The following is a 12,419-nucleotide window of genomic DNA, read 5'->3' as shown; positions in this document are numbered from 1 at the left end:
AGCCTGCACAATAGACTTTTTAACACCGTGTGCTTGTGTGTGTGTGCGTGCCTGTGTGTCTGTGTGTGTGTGATAATGAGTAATAGTACCCTATTGATCAAACTCAACCCATTTGTAGTTAGAATAAAAGGCAGTAGTTGAAGGAGAAAAGATGGATGGCAAGACAGAGAATGGGATGACTAAGGCGCATGTAGATGTAGAAATAGAATATAAAGCAAAAAAAGAAATAGAACCCTAAATAAATGAGTGAATATGGGGGAAAACGAGCCTAAAGAAACAGAAAAACAAAGATAGAGATTGGCTAATCATCTGTTATTGTCCCCTTATGTCTCTCCAGGTATTCATATGGGACATAACAGACACTGAGATACTGACAGTCACCTGTGTGTGTGTGTGTGTGTGTGTGTGTGTCCTTGTCCTTTTATGCTTTTTCCCTATAATCCAGGATGTAAATGGAGTCTTTGAGAGCAGTGAATGAGGCCATTACCAAGTATCAGTTTAATAAAGAGCAAATAGCTGTCTCGCTCTCCATCTCTTTATCTCCCGCTCCTTCTCTCTTTTTCCTCTATCTAAGTGTGAAAAAAATGATATGTCATTATCAGTCCACTCCAAGCTTCGCAGCTCGAATTGTGGTTTTTACATCAGCCGTGCCAAGGTTTGGTGGCTGGTCCCTGGGACATTTTAAACTTCCCTGGACAAGTTGATCTGTAATGAAGGCTTTTATTTTCATTATTATCTTTTTTAGTTTGAACCCCGAACAGGTTGATGACACGAGCCACGGACAGCATGACATGTTTGCTGATTTAAATACAATAATAATTCGCAGTGATGTGTATTTGAAAGGGGGCAGTCTGGGCACCTTTTATAGAAGAGTTACATTTGAAACCCTCTCTCCATTTACATTCTCATTGTTGGAACTACAAATTTTAAGAAGCAGACATCCAACATTTGTGTGTAGTGATTGCACAGCTCTGCTGAGTTAAGAGTAAGCAGGGTTTGTCCGTCCCCTTAAGCTTTCTTTTTCATTCTTTAGTAATTCTGGCGTTTTTTCTGAACAAATGAGCTCAACGCTGTGAATACATTCAGTCTGAAAATAACCCCCCCCATAATTAAAAGATTATCTCCTCTGTATCATGATCAACTTGGGGTACATCATTCTTCAGAGTCTGTCATCATTCAAACTTAAACTAACCTGTAGTAACAATTGTCGGGAATAAGATTCAACAGTTCTTTAGAGTTTGTGAGGAAGACAGGGTAACAAAGGAAAATGTTTTTTTGTATTGACCTTGTTCCTTATTAAGCAACTCTCCGATTAATGTCTTATCTCTTTTGATTTCTATACCCTCCATATTCCACCTTTTAAATTTTTTTTCAAATGTGAAAATTACATCTGACATATCTTGGACTTTGTAAAAAAAATATTTTAGGTTTCAGAACATCTTGTTGTCCTTACTTTAAAGGAGTTTACCAGACAATTCTGTTAATTATTCAAATTAAAATGTGTTTTACAAAAGTCATGCAACAAGCTTATGCTGCAGAGTAAAATCTTCCTAATCAAAGATATATTTAAAATTTTGATGAAAAATTTGGGATAAGGATACTTTGTTGTTAATCCTTCTTGTGCTGATGGAGGCAATGCTCTGCAGCCTGACCGTGGTGAAGCTGGTGTATTAAACCACTTCACAGCATCTTTTTTACTTTCCCAAAGGTTTTGGGAACTAATCTTGTGAGAATTTGCCGAATGTCAAACATTATTTTTTTACCTAGCTGTAAATAAAATATTTTATCCTTTTTTGTTGATGTTGTTGTCTTTTTCTTTTGATTTTTTGGTCCTGCCAGGTCTATGTCACAACCAATGAGCTTTTTTTTTTTAGAATAGAAAATCCAAAACAGGCAAACAGCTACTAAGGAAAGAGAAGTAGCCAGATAATGTTGGAGGGGAAGGAGTAGGCATAACTTTGGTTAATGATTCCTAACCCGTGAATGTATCTGTGTCTTGCAGGAGTAACTTTCATTTGTTGAGGAAGAATGAGAAGTTACTGAGAGAACTGAAGAACCTGGATTCTCGGCAATGGTAAGAGAAACTAGAACGTCAAGCACTTTTTGTCTGTTACTGCAGTCCTCCCTCTGTCTCCACTTTTAGATATTTTCATTTATTGTTTGACAGTTTTTTTCATTTATTCTCCCTCTTTCTGCTCTAAGTGGGACCCACAGAATGCCCTCCCTCTTTACCTGTGCCTAATCCCAGTCTGATTTGTGGAAATTAAATATATTGTCCTAATAATATACATGGATCATCAAATATAAATTAATTTCCAAAGTTATAGGGACATTTACGTCATGATTTCTAATCCAGTCTGATTGTGTTAACGTGCACAAGACTTAACTGGCATCCCATTCTACTGGGGTTAAAGGGGGAGTACTTGGGTAAAACTTTGGTTCAAACAAATAGAACTTAGTGAAATATCTGTTTCAATCTTAACAATTTCTTTTCTGGCGATGGTTAATATCATTTTTCCTTTTCCTTCCTTCTCATTCAGCCGTGAGACCCATAAAATCGCAGTATTTTACGTGGCTGAAGGCCAAGAGGACAAACACTCCATCCTCACCAACACAACAGGCAGCCAGGACTATGAAGACTTTGTCTCTGGACTGGGCTGGGAGGTATGAATCTATTTATTCAAATAATCGTAATAATATCTATAATAATAATCGTCTATATTGAACGTATTACTGCATCCAATTATTTGCTCTGCAAATAATATTTTTATCATCGTGTCAAAGGTGGTTTAAAGATTGTTGCGCTTAAAAGAAAAATTGTTGGTCAAGTGGTTAAAATAGTCTTCTCCTGTGTGTCAGAATTTTCAGCAAATCTCCACAACCATTTGAAAATGCTTTGTGTGTTTTGACGTGAAGTGTTTTGTGCGAAGCAGCACTGCTGACACAAGAAGCAGGCAAAAAAATCTAAGAACTGAGAAAAGAAATGCAAAATATCCCTTTTAAGAAGTTTAAAGTGACTGGAGAAACTTTTTTAATATGTCAACGTTTTATCTTGATTTGCTGATTAAAGAGTCCAGAGGAAGCTAATCTGTTTTTTTTATTCTAGGCTTCAAGGCAGTAAATGTGTGTGTGTGTGTGTGTTTTACACTTAGGTGGACCTCACCACTCATTGTGGATTCATGGGAGGTCTCCAAAGGAATCGCAGTACAGGCCAGACCACTCCTTATTATGCCACTTCTACCACAGAGGTTATCTTCCATGTCTCCACCCGCATGCCCCATGACCAAGACCACAACCTCACCAAGAAGGTAGCACACACACACACACACACACACACACACACACACACACACACACACACACACACACACACACACACACACACACACACACACACACACACACATCTAACTAGTGCTTTGACATTCAGGGGTGTTAATGGAAGTATATGGCTTCCCAGTGTTCACTTTCGCTTGTCCCGTTATTGAAGGGCCACTGATCAGCTGTGTGTTGCAGGGTGATTTATTTCTAGAGCACACAAACACTGTGACCTTTTAGAATTTTCAAATGGTAATGTGTGTGTGTCTGTGTGATGTGACTACTAATAATGAATAGGCCCTTTTCTTGCTCACATATCCAAATATCCAAATAAATATGTGAAATGAAACGAGTTGAAAAAAGCATCTCTACTCCTCTTCTCTCTGTCCCAGTCTTTTTTCTGCTTCCCACTGATATTGTAAATGAGCATTGGGTGGTATATGCAAACCAAAACACACACAGACACACACACACACACACACACACACACACACACACACACACACACACAAGTCTGTTGATGTCAATGTTTCTGCAGCACACCAATGTTTTCAATAATTCTTAGTAGCAATCACATCTGTGTTTGTGCATGGTGCGGGCTTGTATCAGTGTCTAGGCAGGCAGGTTTATTGTGTGTGTGTGTGTGTCTGTGTCCGTGTCTGCGTCTATGTGTGTGTATACGCGCACCTGTCAACCCCCAGGCACTGGGCACTCTGCACATGGCCATAATGTCCCTTTAATCAGATCATACTTCCTGCTTCTCGGCCTATCACGTTGCTGCAGGCTCATGATTGGATTATCAGCGCCTGGTCTGACACCATCCGTCTCCGTGATCAGCTGATGGCCCCATCAAACACGCATACTCACATACACACAAACACACACACTTTAAACCTGTTTAACTTTACACAAACACACATCCACTATGGGCATTATTCACATCAGTCTGCACAAACAACCACACAACTGGAAATTTGTGCTGTTGTTGGACACAGAAACGCACACAGGCTTCCAAACACACACACTCACAGTTTGACAAATGTGTCCCCAAAGAGGTTAAACTGACAAATGTACACATGTTCATACTGGCAGGCGTTTATCATCCATTGTCCTGCCACACACACCTGCACATACACACTGCAGTGTGAATTTAGTCCATTGCAGGGCATTTGTCCAGTTCTCACTCGTTGCAGTGTGTTCTGGTTCTTCTCTTATCACATCTGCAGGAAACATGATTAACAGCATTAAAGCTACATTAAAAAAGGGAATTTCACAGAGAAGCACATCAGACATTAAGACTCCACTTCGTCTCATCAGACTGTGTCATGTAGTTGCTGTGACGCCCAAAATTACTGCTTGAAAACCCATAATTCTCATATAGTAAATGCAACAGTGGCAGAGCCCCTCACTTCTCAGTATCGCTGTGGGTTGGGCATCTTGCTGACACTTTGAGTTGCAAGCACCGTCAGGGGAAAGTGCTTCTAAAAGATTTATTTTAAGTAGAACTTGATAATTACACATCCATTCCTCACACATTTTCCAAATTCTGCTCAATATATCAAGATTAATTTGGCCTATAACTCAGTGCAGTCAAGTAAATTCATGTCGTCAGTGGGTGAGCGACTTTCCAAATATGATGAATAAGGTAACAAGTTCTCCAGACATCCATAATTCTCCCTTTATTCAACCTCAGGTTTATATAGCTGCTTTCAGACACGCACTTAACTCCAGATATTCTCCTGAAATTCTCTGGAGGAGATGTTTTGTGCAAATGAGAGGCTCCGGACTTTCTTCAGAGTTTCTCCGGCCAGACCCCTAGTATTAACTCTGGATAATATCCGAATGAGTCCATGGTAGAAAACAGCAGGAGATTCTCCGTAGGATTCATCACGTGCAAGTGGGCATGTTGATGACATTTCTAACACGCGACAGACGCAAAAATAAAAAGAAGAAGAATAGAAAAATATATCAGGAAATGGAAATGAGGTGCCACACATGTAGAAGACACAGATGAAGATGTCACGAGAGGTTTTGGTGATAAGGGCTGATACCAGTGTTGATGTGCTGTAAACAAAAGCACAGCGGAATGTAGCGGAATTAATATGTTGCATCCTGTCTCTGCCTGCTGCACCACCCCTCACCTGAACGCTCCTGACATTGATGTGTTGTTTTCAACGCGTCTGAGTGAAGAATCTCCTGCTGCATTGTTCATTTGTGAAAGGCAACCTTCGGAGAATGTCCAGACCCAATTGTGCGAACATTCCCTGGACGGTAAACAGCTAATGAAAGTCGATTGAGACAAGTGTGTACAAACTAAATAACATTTTATGAATTGGTGTCCTGATGTACAATGTGGTTCAGTTTTTTGGGTTAATGGAGTCGTTCATATTATGCAGATAAATGTTACATCTTTAAAAACCTTGACAGAGGACAAGTGATTCCAGTTAAAGACACATTTAAAAGGAAATCTCTTGTGTTTGTCTCAGGACCAAGGGCGACAGCCATCTGACCGTGTGACACACCAGACAAGCGTGTTTGTGTGTGTGTGTTTTTCACCAGACATCAAGGTTAATGACAGAGCTGTCACCAGCCTTGACTGTCATCCACTGAGTGAATGTGAATCCCACACACACACACGCACCCATTACACAGCGTCAGAGTTGATCCCATCTGTCTTTCAGCCCGCACTCCATCTTTCCTGAGCTTCACTCTGTCTTCGTGTCCACTCTCCATCTTCACACACTCACTCAATCACCCTCGGGGCCACCTACATCATGTTCCTGCACAAAATCAAAAGCCTTAAGTTTATGATAGATACAGCCTATTTTTGGTATTGACTTAGTTTGCGTTGTTTATGCTGTGCAAAGAAAAATGTGAGGTGTTTATCCGTTTTTGATTTAAGTTTTAACATTTCTTTTCTGCTCTTTCCACTTGCCTCTCAACTCCAGCTGAGACACCTGGGTAATGACGAGGTCCACATCGTCTGGTCAGAACATTCCAGAGACTACCGGCGAGGAATCATCCCCACTGAGTTTGGAGATGTACTAATCATCATCTACCCCATGAAGAACCACATGTACTCCATCCATATTCTCAAAAAACCTGAGGTAAGAAGAATGTGCAACATTTTGATACTGGACTCAAATTGCCAGTTGTCCATATTTTGTGCAATTACTCAGCAGCTATGAACACATTTCAGTGTTTCCTCAGAATCCTTATTATTGAGCGAAAAGGCCTCTGAAACAGCAGGACACTCATTAAATCCCAGGATGATAATTCAGACCCCCTCTGGTCTAATCGCTCATATCTATACATGTAACACATTGTGGAAGAGTAATTGTAGTATGAATCGTTGGCCAATCAGTGTATTTTTAGCCACGCTAGTGACTCGGCTCTATGGATGTTGGTTGGTTGGTTGCTTGGCCGGTCCTCTCATGTCAACCAGACTTGTATGGTAAACATTCAATAGGTTTTGTTTGGTTTAATGATACTTAGTTTGATGGTCCCTTGGTGTTTCCTCTAGCAAGTGCTTGTACTGGCCGGAGCTGGTTCACCTTGCAAACCTTTTCAGAACCAGTTTGCTTTTCCATTTGCTAGAGCCCCCTTAGAGCCACGTCATTACGTCACCATATGCGTCGCTGTCTCTGATTTCCCGGCAACACTTGTACAAGCTAGGGTTGGACAATTGGACAAATATATCATTAATCATTGATTGGCTGAGTCCATCAACAGTTGTTTTTTCTGGGCAGTTGTTTGGGTGATTTGACATTTTATTTGGCTAAAATATGATCTGCCTCCTCAATATTTCATTAAACTGTATAAATGTTTAACCTGAAAACACTGACACTTATTATATATTATATTATGTTAAATTAATATTCCTTCATTCAGTCCATCCTGACTCGTTCCCTTCTCTCTCTTGCTCTCTCTCTCTTGCGCTGATATGCTGACAGACACCGACTCAGCTGACATTTCTGACCTGCTACAGTTTAAACGTCAATTTGTTTGTAACAACCACCACAATATCAACACATAATGATTGATACTTTTCTTAAATGTTTAAAATTCCATTCATATTCCTGTTTACATGTTACAGAACATAGTATGTGTATAACTCATGTCAGCATTATCTCCTCCTACTTGTTTTCACTCAAACACAGGGCATTCATCATCGTTGGTAACTATTATATGTCAATGTTGCAAAATGCTTTGAAAACTCAAATACGACATTATAGTTAAGAGATCAGAATACTCCACCTGTTTTAATTTGTTAATTGCTTCAGCCTTTCCCAGAGAATGAATTCAATCTATGGTGGTAACAGTGGTATACGTGCACTTGCACGAAGGTCACTGTCACGAAAACGATTTGAAAAAAGAAGTTCTTGTGTGAAAGAAAGAACTGTATTACATGACACAACTGCAGCTAAAACTATGAGGTCTGACTGTCTGTGTGGATGCAGGTGCAGTAGCTCTGCACACACACCAAGTTGGATATTATGCTAATTATTATGAAAAGGGTAAAAAAGTTTGTTTCATTATGAAACTGTGGCGAGACAAATTAGAGTATGGTGCGCCGCTAGATAATTAATGTTAAACTTTATGCTTATTCTGAGCGTGACTGTATTTAGGTTAAGGTAATCAGAAACAAATTTCGTTTACATGGCAGTATTTAACTCTATACTCTACTATTTTATCAATCTGTAGTATCAGAATATTTGTGTCCAACTAAATGTCTAAACTTACTGTGAATCTGGGAAAAAATCTGTTACAACGTGTGATGTGCAGAGGCACAAATGCACAGAGACCGTTCAGTTGTCCAAATGAAAAGGTTTACAATCCCACAGGAGATGGTATCATGTCACACTTTCATACTTGATGAGTTACAGTGATTTTAGTTTTAGGACATGATTATTTAACTTTAATTAATTCTACAAATCATGGAAATTTCTTTTAATCAATGAATTGTGTAGTTTATAAAATATCAGAAAACGGTAAAAAGAAAATCCTTTCCTCAAGTTGGGGAGACTATATCATGTGATTGAAAGATCCAGTTACAGCTTTCAAAAAAAAAGAGGCTGAACAGTCTTAAACCCAAAGATTTATCAAGGTTAATTAATTAATTTATGGAAATCCTCACTCTGGAAATGTGGAATCACAGAAAATGCTTTTTAAAATTTTTTTAATATAAATGACTCAATCAATTCTTCTCACTAAATTGGTTGATTCAACTCTAGATAATATGTCTGTGTTATTTATACATGTATTTGGAGAGTTGAATAGCAATTTAACTTGCAACATGCAGACAGTGTTTTGGTTCATAATTTTATGTTTCCTACCAGACTACCCAGATGCACACAGATATGCATCCAGATTGACTAACAATCCTAGAGAGAGTCTTGCCCAGAGTCTTGATGCTCTGTTTAATGTATCAGTCTAAAACACACAGACATTAATACTACAGCACTGATATCATAACTCTATTTCAAACAAGAGCTAATACAATAAAATGCTACTTTTTTCTCTATGACATAGATACCACAGCACTAATAACATAACCTTATTCAGTTTCATTCATTCTACAAGCAAAAATATTGAATTATCATGAATCCAAAAACAAGTTAGATAAGATATTCTCTGTGTTGTCGTCCTGAAAGCGCTGTATTCAGTCACAGAGTGCATGGCTCGGAGACCTGGTCTGCAAATAAATTCAATAAAAAGTCTGACCTTATTCTCTTTGGTGGATTCCAAAAGCGAAGCGGTGAATTAAAGAAAACCATTGCCTCAAACAGTATGTCATTAACAGAAAACTGCCATGTCAGTCATTACTTGTCAGGCCAGAGATTGTTTTAATTCATATAAATATCTTGAATTTTGTGTCTTTGAAAGGTTTTATGTTTGCAGGAGGTTCATTATTTACTATAACTCAAACACTGACTGAATTGTTTGACTCTTTATTTTTGTCTGTAGGTGCCGTTCTTTGGTCCACTGTTTGACGGGGCCATTGTGGACATGAAGATTTTGCCCACCATGGTCAGAGCCACGGCAATCAATGCCAGTCGAGCTCTCAAGTCCCTCATTCCTCTCTACCAGAACTTGTATCCTTTGAAAATCCTAAACTCAGAATATACTAAATCAGGATCAGAAGCTAAAGGTATGTAAATATGAGCCTTTATTCACCATTTTTTGTGTTATTGTCTTCGTTTCTGTCTCCATGTTAACATCAAAAAGTAAACTCATTTATTTGTCCATTCAATGATGTTAAAACAATACATAATAAGAAAGTAGCGTTTCCTACATTTGAACAATCCAAGAACACATCACACCTCCAGTTCATCCCATACCCATTCAATAAATTGTTTTTAGAGTCTTTTAAATTTAATTTGTGAGTCAAATATTTACATCTCTTCACTGCAGCTGTTCCACATTTTACCTCCTTTGATTTTTAAGGAAAGATATTTTTTTGCATTAGTCCTTGCTTATTGTTTTTTTTACATACATACAAGTTTTTTCTTTTTTCTTATTTGCCTGCCAACTTTATGTTGTTGGAATATATCTGTGCTGCTGTGGAAGCTAATGTATGTGTGAGCGAGAATGTTGGTTATCATTGAGCTCAAGTGTGAAGAATAGCAAATCAATGTCCAGCGTCTTTTTCCGGCTTTCATAATATAAGTGCTAGTGTGATAGTGTGACTCTGTTTAGTTGGCTTTGGAGTGCTATATATCAAGGATGTGTGTGTTTGTGGTGCGCTGCTACACATCTAAAGTTGTGTGCGTGTGTGTGTGTGCGCTGAAGAGAAACAGACAGACAGGTGTGTATACAGTCTTTCTGCTTGATCCCATGCAATCGTAGTTTGGTTGGAACAAGCCCAGCAGTCAATATTTATCGATGACTACTTTCTATCGCTGTTTCTAAATGAGGGGTTTTGCTCTCTGCTCTTACACACAGTTACTCATGCACACACAAATACACACTGTCTTTATCCACTGTCTTTATGTTTACACCCAAATGGACACCGCTGAAGTATAATAACACGTGTACATTCACGTTATTTCTTTATCATTAAGCATGTGAACAGGGTGAACAGGCCTGGTTCAGTCTGTCCAGTCAAGGATCAGACGGCAGCAACAAGTGGTCAAACACTGACAACTAAAATATCGTATACTAGCTCTAGAAAGCTCACGGTGGTCACTTGCTATTCTGCAATAATAATTAAGTCACACTGTCCTAATCTCCCTAAATTTGCAGTCACTCTATTCAGAGAGTGGCTGCTGACTCAAAGATGTAAATGTCTAATCCACTTGTTTATTACGAACCACACTTTTTAAAGGTTATCTCTCAAATAAAACACAACTAGAATAAAAAATGTTACATTTTTGTTTTTCTTACCTAAGATCCTCTCTTCTTGACTCCATTCTTTTTCTGTCAATACGTCTCCTATATCTCATTTTAATTCTCCTCTAGGTGTCCTCCCTTCTTCCTCTGTTCTCTTTGACCTCCTTTACCACATCCCTCATCTCTCCTTCACCACCGTTTGTCTCGTCACCTTCATGTTGCCTCTTGGCCCTCATCTCTTATTTCTCTGTCTGCCCTCGTGCCCAACTTTTGTCTTGCTCTCTTCTCTTTCTCCTCCCTCTCCTCCTTCTATTTTCTTCTCCTCCCCTACCTTCCCTCTGTTCAGAAAGACAATATGAGTGTTGGAGGTGATGCTCACCAAGAAGGTGGATAAAGTGGGGGGAAGGGGGAGGTTGAAGAAGCCATTTTGCTCTGCCTCGTCCACCCAGCGAGACGGAGACATTGTTAGAGCTATTGCTCAGTGTGGGGCTCGAGCTCGTATCTAATACCTCCCCGACCCCATTGTGTTAGAGTGTGCGTGTGCGTGTGCACTTTCTTGCACATATACATGTTTCACCTTGTGTGTGCCTGCGTGCGTGCGTGTGTGCATTTTCTGATTCCAGCCATCATGAGTGAGTGTGCAGACATGTAGACAGCTCTACAGTTGTGTTTGTGCGTCTTGCTACATCTTTTGTGCACATCTGTGTGTGTCTGTGTGGCCGTGTACGTGAGCCTGATGACACACAAGCACCACGCATCCTCGTTCGGAGGTGTTTGAGTGTGTCTGCGAGTGTCCTGGTGTGTATTGATTGGTGGTAGCAGCAATTCGATGTCTCTGACAGGCTGAATTACAGTAATCAGTCATTATTGACTCCCCATCTCTCTGCTACACACACCTCTCTCCTCCCATTCTCTGCCTCCCCTCCTCTCCTTTCCTACTCTGCCCTCTACTTCTGTGACACCTTTTTTCTTTCCCTTTCTCTCTCCATCTCTCTGCCTCTGAATCTCCACCATAGTGTCCCTCTGTGTCTTGTTGTGCACTAATTTTTTCTTCTCCCGTCTTGTGTCACTCTCTGCTGCTCATCATCATTTATCTGTCTCTCTAATTCTGTCCCTGTATTTGCTCTTCTGTCTCTCTAACTCCTTTATCTCAGACCATCTCTGTTTCTCCTTCTGTCTCTGTCTTATTGTCTGTTTTTCTTCTTTCTCAGATTTCTTTACTTTTCTTTTCATTTAGTTGTCCAGACTTTTTCTTTACTCATCCTCTTCATCCTGAACTCGGATATCATGATGTAATAAAAACTGCATCCGTATCTGGTGAACTTTAAGTTTGTAAATGTTTAAGACAACTAAACATTAGATGATACAATAGAATGCAACACACGTTGTTACCCAGTAAAAACCCATACATTTTATGTCAAGAACAGGGAAGCTAAACAATGGTAGTGCATTGTTCTCCTTTTTTAAACTGTTGCACCTGAGACTGACTTTGTCACAGTCATGAGCTGATGCCCAAACTAGAGTGTGGATTCCCAGCCTGACCAGGACCTGACAAGTCGGACCAGGTTCGGACAAAACTTTTTAAACGATATACAGGTTTGTGTCAACTTCAGTCATTTTGATTGGGTTATCTACTTTTTTTTATACCACACGTACCTGTAATCAGGGAAAACAACAGTTCAAACATAAAAAACAGAATAATTGTCAGGTTCAGGTAGTGCTCTGCTAATTTACTCTTGGGCCTGATCAGGTTCAGGTAGAAAGCCCAA

The 12,419-nt window shown here is 39.5% G+C and overlaps 1 protein-coding gene across 7 annotated transcripts in view; it reads left to right on the top strand.

Annotated features, from left to right (window-relative positions):
* Positions 1-12,419, top strand: part of ralgapa1 (Ral GTPase activating protein catalytic subunit alpha 1) — a 75,030-nt gene that overhangs the window by 38,490 nt on the left and 24,121 nt on the right. For all 7 annotated transcript variants that reach the window (XM_047341578.1, XM_047341579.1, XM_047341581.1 and 4 more), the window contains 5 exons: positions 2,003-2,074; positions 2,541-2,664; positions 3,153-3,308; positions 6,267-6,425; positions 9,286-9,413. In XM_047341578.1, coding sequence (XP_047197534.1) covers positions 2,003-2,074; positions 2,541-2,664; positions 3,153-3,308; positions 6,267-6,425; positions 9,286-9,413 — 639 coding nt within the window. The remainder of the gene's footprint in view (positions 1-2,002; positions 2,075-2,540; positions 2,665-3,152; positions 3,309-6,266; positions 6,426-9,285; positions 9,414-12,419) is intronic.

This window comes from Hippoglossus stenolepis, chromosome 10 (assembly GCF_022539355.2).
Source record: "Hippoglossus stenolepis isolate QCI-W04-F060 chromosome 10, HSTE1.2, whole genome shotgun sequence".
NCBI lineage: Eukaryota > Metazoa > Chordata > Actinopteri > Pleuronectiformes > Pleuronectidae > Hippoglossus > Hippoglossus stenolepis.
The sequence above is the reverse complement of the archived record's forward strand: the minus strand, read 5'-3'. Positions and strand labels throughout refer to the sequence as shown.